Here is a 14,450-nt window from a genome sequence, read left to right on the forward strand (position 1 = left end):
ATGCCGCCATCGATGAGCGTCAACGAGCACCACCAACTTGATCGCCTCCACTTTTGCATGTTGCTTCGAGCAAACTGACCAACACATGAGATCGGTCGAATGGCTACTGCGCGAAGAAACAAGGATGTATCTACAATAAATGTTCCAGGCCTGGTTTCTCCCATGTCGTCCATCCAGTTGTCGGCTACATAGCAGTCAAAGCGGTCAAAGACATGCCACTTTCGTGCAATACTGTACACAAAAAGGGTGGAGTGGCCGTAGCAAACCACTTAAAACCTCGTTGTGACCGTATTTTAGGGTAAGTTAAAGTGATACAAGAGCTAAAGTTTAGTGACTTGTGTGTGCTATTTACTCTTATGTTCTTGTGTCATTATTAAGTCCATACTGGTTTTATGATGAAAATACATTTAAATTCAATTATCATTTAAGAGTCTCATTTGTTTATTGCAGCACGACTCCCCTCCTCCGAGATAGAAAAGACGATTTGGTAGCGAAATCCTTGATCTTCTAAAGGGCAAGTAATGAGCTTGATCTTGCAACAACCTTACATCAAAGATGAAGGAGAGATGCGGTGCTCTCTTTTGACACGCCTCTCCATACGAGACTAGTTAAGAGTTACTATGGGAAGTACTCCCTCCGTCTCAAAATTCTTGTCTTAGATTTGACTAGATTCGGATGTATCTAATACTAAAATGTGACTTGATACATCCGTATTTCGACAAATCTAAGACAAGAATTTTGGGACGGAGGGAGTATATACATCTCGAGTAGAGAACTAGGGATGCTCGTAGGCGAGTGGATAATCTCGGTCCTCAAATGAGAAGGCTAATTATCAATTTTTGTCACTATTCTTTCAATGGTACACTGCGCACGCGCACCATAGAGCGTAGAGGTCCGGGGTGCGTGCATGCATGTGATCCAATTTTTTGCACAGATTGCCGGACAATGTTTTTTCGTAATTGAGAATGTAAAAATTATGCATACTTGTTCCTTTTTTTTATTGCGATTGGGGATGTCATCCGGCGCGCTCTATGTGATCATAGACTTTGAATTCAAATTGACGGACATTGGATGGTTGGCTCGTGGGTGCATGCCTGTGATCGGCTACAGCGCATGTTGTGTTTCTAGAAATAAAATCTTGGAACCATGTATCACCATTGGGCATTGGACAAACCAATCAAAACAAGGTGGCGTGTCACCCGGGAACAAAGCTCCCGCGCAAGATTTGGTTCCATCGGTGCGACCCACCGGCAGCACGGATCCATGTTGGCTGAGGCCGATGGCGCAACCGTACGTACGTGCGCCGATGATATGATGCCCAACAGTTCCGTCCTCGAGCGACGCCTCCCGCGCCGTCCGCTGGCGATCGCGCGGCCGGCCGGCCGTGCAGCGCAAGGCACGGCGGGCCCCGCCGCTCGCCGCATCCGCGGGCCGCTGCAGGGCGCCCAACCGGCAGCCCGGGCCCACCCGCTCGCGCGGCCCGCCGTGCCGCCACTGTTCCGCTTTCCGTTCCGTTTCGGGAAAGCCGACCCCTGCCCGTTTTGCGCCTCGCACCTCGCGCTTCTCCGTTATCGCGGCTCCGTCCCACTGGAGCAAGGGAGCAGGGGTGTGAGTGGAAATATGGCGCGGTGCGTGCGTCGGTGCGTAAAGCTGGGCCGGGGCAGTGACCGTTGACCGCCGGTGACCGGTGGCAGGCACTGCCCGCCCGCCTGGTCTGTCTATAACCAACCTGCCGCCTCCCCGGACCGCACAAAGCTGGACCAGACCAGAGGCAGGCAGCATTCGCAGCAGCAGAAGAAGACGACGCAGCCGCCACCGCCACCGCCACCACCGCCGACGCGCGCAGAGCTCGACACTCGAGAGAGGCTGACGAGGGCGACGACGCCGGTGGCCATGTCGGCGGAGACGGAGCGGAGCTCCACGGAGTCGTCCGCGGCGTCCGGGCTCGACTTCGAGGACACCGCGCTCACGCTCACCCTGCGCCTCCCCGGCGACCCCGACCGCAAGCGCGGCGCCTCCTCCTCCTCCTCCTGCTCCCTCGCCGACCGCTCCTCCCTCCTCGCCGAGGCTCCGCCGGCCCCCAAGTACGCGCCACCCTCCCTCCCCCCCCCTGCTGTCGTCTGCTCCCCGTAAAAAAAAGGCTTTCTTTCTTGCGGCGAACTGCGTGGGAGTTCGTTGGGTTGGGATTGACCTGACCCGGGGTTTCCGCTGTTTGTTTGGCTCACCAGGGAGCGGGTGGTTGGCTGGCCGCCGGTGAGGTCGTTCCGCAAGAACGCGCTCGAGAACGTCGCCGCCGGGTCCACCAGGGCGGCCGCCGCGCCGGCCAAGTTCGTCAAGGTGGCCGTCGATGGCGCGCCCTACCTGCGCAAGGTGAACCTGCGGGACTACGCCGGCTACGACCAGCTCCTCCGCGCGCTCCAGGGCAAGTTCTGCTCCCACTTCACCATCAGTGAGTACCTTAATCGACCCCTCCTCGCCTCCGGCCCCTGCTCATGCTTGCCGGCTTCATGTTCTCAACTGAACTGACGATGTGCTGGGTGTGCGCAGGGAAGTTCGCCAACGACGAGATGAAGCTGGTGGACGCGGTGAACGGGACGGAGTACGTGCCCACCTACGAGGACAAGGACGGCGACTGGATGCTCGTCGGCGACGTCCCCTGGAAGTGAGCTTCTTGCGCCACCCTCCCCTGATTTCCCCTTGATTTGTTATCTTTACCAGCTTTTGCTATGTGCTTGGATGATTGTGTCCTGTTGCTGCTATGTGCTTGGATGATTGTTTGGACTGGGTTAATTTGTCTGTCAGGCTCTTGGACTGATCAAATTGGATATCATTGATCTGGGTGAATTGACCAAATCCTCTAGTACTTTTACAAGTGATTTTTGTTAAGATTAGATTGCTTGATTGAGATCTGCAACGGACATGGTTGTGATGAACTGATGCTTTACGATTTGGTTACGAAACACCAAGGTTGCTTTGCTTGTGGTTTAGAGCAAGAGATTGATTTTTCATACATAATAATTAGATCCCCGGTAGATGTTGTTGGTTGTTAGCACACAGTGCATTGCGTGGGTCTGTACCATGAGATTTGAACAGATTAATTGCTTCGCTGATTCCGTCTGTATTTATCTAACTGCGATTGTTATTGTAGCTTGTAAGAATATGGCAGACCTGAGCAAAGTGGTTTGGGAACCAACTGAATACCATTTCAAAAATGAACATAAGCTGTCCTTTTTCCCCCTGAAGATAATCTGAATTCACCTAGTGGGGCCTGGATAATTGAATCAAACGAATATACTCTGCCTGATTTACTTACATCTCTGTTTTTGAGCTCATGTCACATCCAGAGGAATTGACCCTGTGGGTCAGTTATAAGAATTGAATCTTTGGTTCTTCTTGGTTATTATTGCGCCTTGTAGTGCATTACTACTATTTATGTTCATATTCTACCCTAGCACATTAAGCAAACTTTGATGTCCAGCTTCTTTCCAGTAACAGGGCAGACCATGATGCCTATCCATCAGCCTATGTCTAACTAAAAAAGAATCCGCTTTGTAACTTTGTTAAGATATAGGCTACTTCGGACAAGGTTTCCTTTCTAGTTTTGTTCTCCACTACTATAATTCACTGTGCACCCTTCAATAGTTTCTTGATCCTTCTAGGAAGTGTGGTTACTGCTTTGTGTGGGTTCCAGATAGTTTGGCGGTCTGGCCCTTGTTAAGTTCTTCGTTATCTTTTATCTCGGTTGGATGGCAACGAACCACTCGAAACCGGAGATGACGAGAAGTGTTCTCACCAGACTTGTTACACCGATGCATTCCTAACTTCCTAACCTCTGGTATGCTTACGCAGGATGTTTGAGGAAGCCTGCCAACGCGTCCGCCTGATGAAGAACTCCGAGGCCGTGAACGTAGGTATGTGCATGTGCTCGGTCGTTTTCGACACGATTTCCATGCTCCGCGCCCGTCATCTCACGTCGTGCGTACGTGCACAATCAGCCGTGTTGATTCGGTGAACTCATTTCTGTTGCTCGCAGCACCCAGAGCTGCCCGGTGAGGCACGCCGCGTGGCCCTTACGAACGGTGCTGCCGGAAAGGAGGAGGAGGCTTTGCTCTGCCGAGGAGATAGGAATGTGTACAGCTATCGGTTACCACTTTGGGTTTACTTGATGCTCTTGGGTCGTGAAAAGTTGTTGGTTTCATTACTCGTCTGTAGCAGCACCACTATAGTCTCTACTACTACATATAGAAGATGGTGATGGTGAAAGTACTGGGAGCTTGAAATATACGCCTTTACATATAGTTTGTTTGTTTGTCTCTTGATGAATAAGACCAAGCTTGCAGAAACTCGGCGTTCTCTGCTGTTTGCGCGCACCCGTCGCGAGGTCGCCTGTGATGCCGCAGGCAACGCCTTTGGCTTTGCCTTGGTAGAGTTTATTTTTGTGTCAAGTGATGGTTTTGTCTGAAGTTCATTTTTTATGCTAGTAGACTGTAAGAAATGTGTCCACCTTGTTCATACTATTAATTTGGATGTATGATGCATATCCGATCTTTATCAGTGAAGTGAAATATGCTGTAACCCCATGCCACTGTGCTGCCAAATGGATCGGACTGGTCATTCAAAATGGGGCCAGAGCAGGTGGGCCGTGTGGCACCTGACTGGCCTGGGTCAAGATCGGATCAACCGTGTTTCGACCATGGTGACTGGTATTATCAAAATAATTGCACTGTGCTGAAGGAATGATTGTTGTGGACTTGTGGTGCTGAACTGAAGGCCGTGTTGATGCTTCTGCTGCTGCTGTTGTTCCACAATCCCATTTCCTTTCCTTTGCTTGAGGCTTGAGCTGATAAGCTCGGACGGGAGGTCGTTTTCGTCCCTTTTGCCCCCTTTCCCGCCAGTCACCTCGCTGTCTGGGGCCACGCCGCGGTTATTCCGATCAGACCAGACCGGCCTGGGTGGCAGGCTGGCTCCTTTCCCTTTCGCTCGTCGGAGAAAACGACCCCGCCGCCCCATGTCGGGCCGCTCTGCGCCCGTCAGCGTCTCCCTCGTCTCTTCCCTTCCCTCCGTCGTCTCTTTACAGAAACGGTGGACAAAACTTTCAGATGGGCACATGCGAGATCGTACGTGTTCAGGCTTGAGAGCCCAGGCAGGAACAGGAACCCCCGGGTTCTATCTATGGCATGGTGGCATCCATTTCCCTGCCGAAAAATTCCTGATGCTTTGCCGTGCGACGGGTTCAGGGTCCTCGACTCGATGCTTGTTTGGTCTCGGGGCAGGGGAAAAGATTTGGGAGGAGGGCTTGGCGCTGAAGCAACCCGTGGTTTCAAGAGAGCAATGATCGAAAGGGGTTTTGGGGATGTGAAAACGAGCGCATCGTTCCATCTTAGCAAAAGCAACCCAACACAAAGGAGCTTGCTTGTCCTCACAATAACCACTTCTTTTTTCCTTTCTTCTTTAGTATGTACTGCATGTTCAAACAGGGCTGAGAAAGTTTCTCTGAGTTTTCCCGCAGAAAAAGAGAGAGAAAGTTCCTTTATTTTGAGTTATTTTAGCCATTTCAGGCTGGCGTTTCTTCTTCGGCCTTTTTACAAGCATTTTCCTCCGGATTTCTACAGGTTATCGTGAGCCTTACACGTTTAAGTTAATCTTAAGGCACGCCATGTTTGAACCGACATGTGGGACCAGCTTGACAAAACATGTTAAGAAGGGTAAAATATGACACAAGGTTGTTTAAATTGGGTAAACAAATAATTTTTAATTGAGTAATCTCAATAAGAAAGACAAAAGAGGAGATAAAAAAGGAATTTGCTAATGGAGCTCGAGCTCCATGGAGCACCAAATTCAAGTAATTCAAATTTTTAGATTTCAAAAGATTCTCAAAAATTACACACATTTTTTGACCTGAAACCATAGAACAATTGTTCTACGCTATTTTTATTAATTAACAGGGTACAAAAAAAGTACAAATGAGCCTAACCTAGCCAACACCTTCTCTAGGGAAGTAAATCATCATATTACAAAACTATGTTTGAATCAATCCAATCTTTGAACTTGCTTGCTTTCGCTGGGTTAGCTCTGATCTGAGTAGTCAAAAGACCTTCCTTAAGGTAGTGAATCCACCCTTGGTGGTGGGTGGGAGCATACCTGAAGATTCTATCATTTTTTACGGCCCAAGTAGCCCAGCACGCCATGACGACGATATCCAGTGCAATGTCTAGTTTTGTGCATGCATTTTGAATCTCATCAAATACTAATATGCTTCTATTCTTCACTGGTGTAATGAGGTCCCAACAGTGGAGTGTGGATGGACAATTCCAGAATAGATGAATGGAGGTTTCCTCGGTGTTCTCATTGCATAAAGCACATCCATAATTCTCCAAGTACATAGATTTTGCTGTAGCAGATTCCTGGTATTCACTATATCATGAAGAATCAACTAGAAAAAGATCTTATGTCTCAGTCTACATGAGGTTTTCCAGAGCTTTGAGAAGATCTGATGTGTCTCAACATTACCAATCAACAACTTGTACATGTTCATAGGGAGGAATTGCTTTTTAGTTAATGGGTATGTCCAAAGATCAGATGCTTGACTATTTTGCCTTTCATGTAAATAAGCTTGCAGCGTATTGAGCTAATCATATGCTTGTTGTCACAGTGGCCTGTGAAAGTGAGATCTTTGGAGATGGAGAAAGAGAATAGTTCAGGTAATTTTGTTTGGAGTGGGAGCTCCCGCCAGCTGTCCCACCAGAAAAGCACAGTATCTCCCTTACCAGCCTTACAAATTGAAAACTGTTCGTAGGTGGGAAGAAGCTTTAAAATATCCTTCCACCAGAAAGAGCCAACTAGTTTATCTCCAGGCCGAGATGAAGAGTAGTGGGCCTCCCATATGATCTTCACCCATGGAATGTCTTTATTATTCAAGAATTTGTGCAAGAATTTCATTAGCAGAGCTTGATTGTGGGTGCTAATATCCAACACACCAAGGCCCCCTTGGTTTTTAGGTTTACAAACTTTGTCCCATGCAATAAATGATAGCCCTTTCTCTTGTTCTCCATATTTTCTCCAGAAACAACGTATGGATACTATTTTGAGTTGGTTTATCACTGTTATAGGAACCCTGAGAGTGCACATTTAGTAAATATGCAGACTTGTAAACACATATTCGATGAGAATAAGCTTGTCTCCAAAAGATAACATAGTAGAACATCCGATCGGTCTATTCTGAACCCTTTGTAGCAGTGGCATTAAGTCCTCAATATTAGGCTTGGAAATGCTCAGTGGGCGACCAAGATATGGGGGAAACTACCACTTGACAGCCAAAAATCGGAGATAGTGCAATCATCTTATGATCAGGGGTGTTAATGGGGATCATGACTGACTTGGCATAGTTAACTTTCAATCCAGTGTATGCCTCATAGTGTAGCAATAGGTTCTTGATGTGGTTCAGTTGTCCAGGGTCATCATTGACAATAAGGACAGTGTCATCTGCATATTGGATAATTGGGTAATCAGGGCATGAGTGATGCATCAAAGGTGCTTCAATCTGTGAATTATGCATTGCTTCATTTATCATGGATTGTAACAAGTCAATTGCAATGACAAAGATCAAAAGGGATAGAGGATCTCCTTGTCTGACCCTCTTTTTTGCACAAGAATTGTTTGCCAGGGACACCATTTAATAATACTAATGACAAACCAGTTCCATAGACCATCTTGATCTAGATGATCCATTTAGAACCAAAGCCTCTAGCATGCTGGATGATAGTGTCATAATTAAGCATGTCAAATGCCTTTTTTAGAGTACGTCAAAGGCGTACCATATTTTTATAGAAGGCAGCAGAAAATAACAAGAAACTACCACTCGCTGCGAACAACAAGTGTAGTACATACTCCACACCGAGCTAATCCGAAGAAAATCCTATGCACACATTACAAACACAACGCAAAGGAACCTGCCCTGACTAGAACATCAAAGCAGCGTCTCGACCAACACCGATAACCTCGAAGAGCAATAACTTTGCCTTCTCAAAATCAAGTTTAAGAAAAATGAGTTCTTTCTTAGACTGGTGACACTTGTGAATATATGAAGGAAATATGCCCTAGAGGCAATAATAAAGTTGTTATTTATATTTCCTTATTTCATGATAAATGTTTATTATTCATGCTAGAATTGTATTAACCGGAAACTTAGTACATGTGTGAATACATAGACAAAACATAGTGTCCCTAGTATGCCTCTACTTGACTAGCTCCTTTATCAAAGATGGTTATGTTTCCTAACCATAAACATGTGTTGTCATTTGATGAACGAGATCACATCATTAGGAGAATGATGTGATGGACAAGACCCATCTGTTAGCTTATCATTATGATCGTTACAGTTTCATTGCTACTGCTTTCTTCATGACTTATACATGTTCCTCAGACTATGAGATTATGCAAATCCCGAATACCAGAGGAACACCTTGTGTGCTATCAAACGTCACAACGTAACTGGGTGATTATAAAGGTGCTCTACAGGTGTCTCCGAAGGGGTTTGTTGGGTTGGCATAGATCGAGATTAGGATTTGTCACTCCGCATTTCGGAGAGGTATCCCTGGGCCCTCTCGGTAATGCTCATCACTATAAGCCTTGCAAGCAATGTGACTAATGAGTTAGTTGTGGGATGAAGTATTACGGAACGAGTAAAGAGACTTGCCGGTAACGAGATTGAACTAGGTATGATGATACCGACAATCGAATCTCGGGCAAGTAACATACCGATGACAAAGGGAACAAACGTATGTTGTTATGCGGTTTGACCGATAAAGATCTTTGTAGAATATTTAGGAGCCAATATGAGCATCTAGGTTCCTCTATTGGTTATTGATCGGAGATGTGTCTCGATCATGTCTACATAGTTCTCGAACCCGTAGGGTACGCATGCTTAACGTTCGATGATGATTTGTATTATGAATTATGTGTTTTTTGATGACTGATGTTTGTTCGGAGTCCCGGATGAGATCACAGACGTCCCGACCATCATTGGGTCGCCGGACCTCGCCGCCCGGTCCTGCCCTGGCCGTCCCTCGCCTTCCCGTCGTCTCTGCCTCGCCCGACCTCCTCGACCCCCATCGCTAGCAGTCGCCGCGTCGTCCGTGGCGTCGATCGGACCTCCACAGTGCGGCCGTCCCAAGCTCCGCCACCGGACGCCTCAAGCTCCAGATCCGGTCGGCCCCACGCCCTGTCCCTGCCGTCCTTCTCCTTCCCTTGCGACGCCGCGTGCATCGAGCTCGTCGCCCCGCCAAGTTCTCAGCCGCCGCCGGACCAGAACCAGGGTCGCCCCTGCCCCGCTTCCCATGGCGCTGCGCGAGCTCCACCGCCCTCTGCTTTCATCGAGCTGCGCAGCTCCACCACCATCTCCATCCGCTTCTGCCTACAGCTCCTCCTCCACCTCGTCTCTGCAGCCTCCCCTTGCTGCTCCGCGTCCAAGCACAACACCCCTGCCGTCATCTCTTGTTGCCACCAGCTACCCCACCCCGAACACCATGTCTGCAAGCTGCTGCCTTCAGATGCGGTTGGTTTCTTTTGTCCATTTGTACATCGCCCCTGTTTTGCTGCCAAGTACCTGCTTGACCACTGAACCCGGACGCCAAAATCCCAAGTCCAAGACCCCTCAAGTTCGACTATAGGGAATACCACGAAGTACCCCTTTGGATCGCCAAGTTCGACTACCATGTGTACCACTATCGTCGCAAGAATCAAGACTGACAAGTCCGAAGACCCCAAGTACCACGACGACCGACGAATAGTACCACTACCTCCTCTACCGTCGACCAGTGGACATCAAGTTCCTCGCTGTGACCCAATAATCTATAGAGTGCGCATGACTACGAAACGTGAACCACTACTTCCACTACGACTCGAACCACGCTAAAAATGCACGCCTCGAAGGTATAACATCGAGACGACCATCCATGGACCGAATGCATGTGTTGCATGAGATGCTCGTGTTTGCACCATGTTCGAGTTGTCATTGCAAGTTCCTCCTCGCTTGCCATGCCATCGACCCGTGGGAACCCAGTAACCGGGATCACCCCACCATCTTTTGCATGTTCCATAAATCCACACTTTCTTTTGCACTGACATCTCGGCGAGTTGTCGGGTCATCGGAATGTTGTCGTGGCACCATTTCCATTGTCGTTGCCGTGGCACCCCTTTCGTTCCGCCATTGTGACCAAATGCTTCATAACTTGCTCATGTCAACATTTTCATAAAATTGCATATAACTTGCATATGTCATCCACATCATGATAAAAACATTTAAAATGTTTAAAATTGTTGTTTGCATTAAATTGCTAAATGACATGGGGATTTTCTGGAATTGTTGTTTGTTGTTTCCGGCCTCATTTAAACTTGCCTAAATAGGTAGTTTAATTATGCTTCACATCTTTCCATGTTTAACAACATTTAATATTGTTGGGTACATAAACGGGAGAGAACTAAACAAATGAATGTGGTATTTCGTCAATATGCAACTCGTTGCATATTGAGCTCCACTTAATTTGTAGCATTATTTGTTGCACTTTGCCATCCATGAATCATTAAACCGGACATGCATCATACTTGTTTGTGCATCATGCCATGTTTATGTGATGGTTGTTTACCATGTTGTTTGCTTCTTTCCGGTTGTGCTCCTTCTCGATAGCTCATGTTTTGTTCGTTCGGATTCGCTCGACTACGTTTGGTTCGTCTATGCCTGATCGTCTTCTTCATGGACTCGTTCCTCTTCCTAGCGGGATTTCAGGCAAGATGACCATCACCTTGGGTCTCACTACTATCTTTGCTATTGTCACACCCAATATGCGACCCTATCCAAAAGGAACTCGAAGGTCCCACCAAGGATAGACCTGCATATTGAAACGCTTTTGCAAGGTGGATATCATTACATCAACATTACATAATAGATGGGGATACATACATAAGGCATACAATGCCACACGAATACAACATCACAATACATCAGAGCATCATCCGACTACGGATGAATCACAAACAGAAACTCAAACGACATCCACCCTGCTAGCCTAGGCTGCCGACCTGGAACCTATCCCCTGATCGAAGAAGCAGAAGAAGAACTCCAAACAAGTAAACATCGCTCTCGCGTCATGATCATCGCGAAACCTGTACCTGCAACTATTGTTGTAGTAATCTGTGAGCCACGAGGACTCAGCAATCCCATTACCATGGGTATCAAGACTAGCAAAGCTTAAAGGGAAAGGAAGGGGTAAAGTGGTGAGGCTGCAGCAGCGACTAAGCATATATGGTGGCTAACATACGCAAATAAGAGCAAGAAGAGAGCAAGCAGAACGGTCGTCAACTAATAATGATCAAGAAGTGATCCTGAACTCCTACTTACGTCAAACATAACCCAAAGACCGTGTTCACTTCCCGAACTCCGCCGAGAAGAGACCATCACAGCTACACACGCGGTTGATGCGTTTTAATTCGGATCTGGTGTCAAGTTATCTACAACCGGACATTAACAAATTCCCATCTGCCTATAATCGCAGGCACGGCTTTCGAAAGATTATACCCTGCAGGGGTGTCCCAACTTAGCCCATGACAAGCTCTCGCGATCAACGAAGGAATAGACCTTCTCCCAGGAAGACCCGACCAGACTCGGAATCCCGGTTTACAAGACATTTCGACAATGGTAAAACAAGACCAGCAAGACCGCCCGATGCACCGACAATCCCGATAGGAGCTGCACATATCTCGTTCTCAGGGCAACATCGGATGAGCAATCCGTACAACTAAAACCAGACCTCAAGTTTCCCTGAGGGGGCGCTGCAAAGGGCTCTAGTTCGGACCAACACTTAGACAAGCACTGGCCCGGGGGGGGGGGGCTGTAATAAAGATGACCCTTGGGTTAATTACTCCCAAGGGAAATATAGGTGGTGGTGAGGCAAATGGTAAAACCAAGGTTGGGCCTTGCTGGAGGAGTTTTATCCAAAGCGAACTATCAAGGGGGTCCCATAAATCACTCGACCGCGTAAGGAACGCAAATACCGGGAACATAACACCGGTATGATGGAAACTAGGGCGGCAAGAGTGGAACAAAACACCAGGCATAAGGCCGAGCCTTCCACCCTTTACCAAGTATATAGATGCACTAATAATATAAGAGATATTGTGATATCCCAACCAAAATCCTGTCCACCATGGAGCAATCTTCAACTTCACCTGCAACTAGCAACGCTATAAGATGGCTGAGCAAAGCGGTAACATAGCCAAGCAACGGTTTGCATAGGAAAGGTGTCAAAGGTTAGAGGCTGACATGGCAATTTGGGATGCTTGATAAACAGGTAATAGGTAGCGCAGCATAGCGATAAAACGAAGCAACTAGCATAGCAATGATAGTAGTGAGATCCAGGGTAGCGGTCATCTTGCCTGAAATCCCGCTAGGAAGAAGAACGAGTCCATGAAGAAGACGAACGGGAGCAGTCGAACGAATCCTCACAATCGCAACATTACCGGAACTAAGAAGCAACACCGGAAAGAAACAAACAACATGGTAAACACACATGCATAGTCATGGCATGATGCACAATCAAGTATGATGCATGTACGATTTAAAGAGGCATGGCATGGCAAACTGCAACACACAATACTACAAATTAAATGGAGCTCAATATGCAACGAGTTGCATATTGACAAAACACCACATGCAATTATTTAGTTTGATCTCGGTTATGTACCCAACAATATTAAATGTTATTAGCATGGCAAGGGGGTGAAACATAATGGAACTACCTATTTAGGCAAGTTTAAATGAGGCCGGAAATAACAAACAACAATTCCGGAAAAACCCCATATGCATATTTTAGATTCGGTACTGTTCTTCCCTAAACACAATTTTATTGTTGTTAAACAGGAAAATAAAGTGCACCATGTTAATCTAGGCATTTTTCCACCCCATTTACATATAAAGTTTGTTTAAAACGGAGCTACGATTATTTAGTTATGAATTAAAGCATTTTAGCATGGCATATTAGCAAATTTAAATAAACAACAAGTTAAACATTTTAAACATGGATGAAAATGGCATATTATTAATCTACACAATTTTCTGAGCATTTTACATATTTAAATTATTTACATATGATGCATATTTTGTGAGTTATTAAATGCATGAACAACAGGGGGTTTTCTGTAAAACAGGCAGTCTCTGGATAATTAGCAAATTCGCAGGACTGAAAAAAATGCATGCGGGCCGAATCTGGTGGGCGCAAGCTAACATGTGGTGCGCTGGGGCGAGGGATAGGCTGGAGGCTCACCATGGGCTTCAGCCTAGTCGAAGGAGAGGCCAAGGCAGGCCTTGGAGGCCGCTGGCCCGCGGGGCCTGGAGGAGTCGGCGCGCTAGGCCTGGAGGGGAGGGGCCGAGGCCCACGTGGGGAGGCCGGGCCATGAGGCCGGCGGCGCCTGCGTCGTCCTCCCAACGCACAGAGACGAGGCCGGCGGCGCGGAAGGCGATGAGCGCCGACGGTGGGGCGAGGGAAGGCCGGAGAGGTCCGGGATGGGGCGGATCCGGCGGATCCCGGCCGGATCCATCCATTCCCGGTGGCGGCGGCGCACGGGGATGACTCCGGCGAGGAGCTGCAAGGGCGCCAGGGATCTGCAGAGGGGAGAGCTCGTGAGGAAGAGGGAGGAGAGGGAAACGGGGCGGCAGCAGCGCGTTGACCTGGAGCGACGGCGGCGCGGCAAGGTCCGGCGAGGCGGCATGGGGTCCGGCGAGGAGAAGGGAAGGAGGTCGAGGCCAGATCGGGCGCTTCCGGATCTTCCTGGCTCGGGGACGAGGGGAAGCAGCGCTTGGGCGCGGGTGAGCGGGAGCCGGGCCTAGATGGGTTTCGGCGGGCTCCGATCTGGGCCTCGCGGGCTTGATGTGGAGGAGGCGCGCTGGGGGAGGCGAGGTGGCACGCAGGGAGAGGTGGAGGGCGACGGCGCGGAAAAAGAGTAGGAGGGGGGTAGGCTGCCAGAATTGGAAGGGGAAGGATTATATAAAGGGGTAGGGGCTAGGGTTTGAGGGTTTGGGGGCGTTTCGGGGCCTCAGATCGACATCGGACGGCTCCGGACAAAGGGGGGGACTAGGTGGCTGCAGGTGGGCTGTGTAGAATGCCTCGAGCTGAGAAGAGAGAGACACAGAGCGACCCAGTGGCAGCTTCCGGATACCGAAAACGTCTGACGATTAAACCGACTATATCGCGGTTATAAATATAACGGTTGAGCAGTCAAACGGACTCCGAATGCGACGAAACTTGGCAGGCGGCCTGTCTACACTATAATAAGACCGCACGACAAGTTGCAACCCATTGCGAGAACATTTTTATGCCGCTTATAAAATAATATCTCGGAGGTGCCGCGGGCGCGTGCGAGTGTGTCGGGGCTCGGAACGGACAACGGAGAGAACCGGC

At 48.4% G+C, this 14,450-nt stretch overlaps 1 protein-coding gene across 1 annotated transcript; it reads left to right on the forward strand.

Annotated features, from left to right (window-relative positions):
- Positions 1-1,744: 1,744 nt before the first annotated feature.
- Positions 1,745-4,538, forward strand: LOC119275196 (auxin-responsive protein IAA1-like). The gene is made up of 5 exons (XM_037555997.1): positions 1,745-2,084; positions 2,229-2,449; positions 2,548-2,662; positions 3,850-3,911; positions 4,034-4,538. Exons 1-5 carry the CDS (start codon positions 1,894-1,896, stop codon positions 4,051-4,053), a joined length of 609 nt encoding a protein of 202 aa, XP_037411894.1. The 5' UTR covers positions 1,745-1,893; the 3' UTR covers positions 4,054-4,538.
- Positions 4,539-14,450: the final 9,912 nt, after the last annotated feature.

The sequence above is a fragment of the Triticum dicoccoides genome, chromosome 3B (assembly GCF_002162155.2).
Source record: "Triticum dicoccoides isolate Atlit2015 ecotype Zavitan chromosome 3B, WEW_v2.0, whole genome shotgun sequence".
NCBI classification, from domain to species: domain Eukaryota; kingdom Viridiplantae; phylum Streptophyta; class Magnoliopsida; order Poales; family Poaceae; genus Triticum; species Triticum dicoccoides.

Coding starts and splice junctions, on each gene's coding strand:
- LOC119275196 (XM_037555997.1), top strand. CDS start 1,894: ATGTCGGCGGAGACGGAGCGGAGCTCCACGGAGTCGTCCGCGGCGTCC. Junction 2,663..3,849: donor GTCGGCGACGTCCCCTGGAA/GTGAGCTTCTTG, acceptor ATGCTTACGCAG/GATGTTTGAGGAAGCCTGCC. Junction 3,912..4,033: donor CTCCGAGGCCGTGAACGTAG/GTATGTGCATGT, acceptor TGTTGCTCGCAG/CACCCAGAGCTGCCCGGTGA.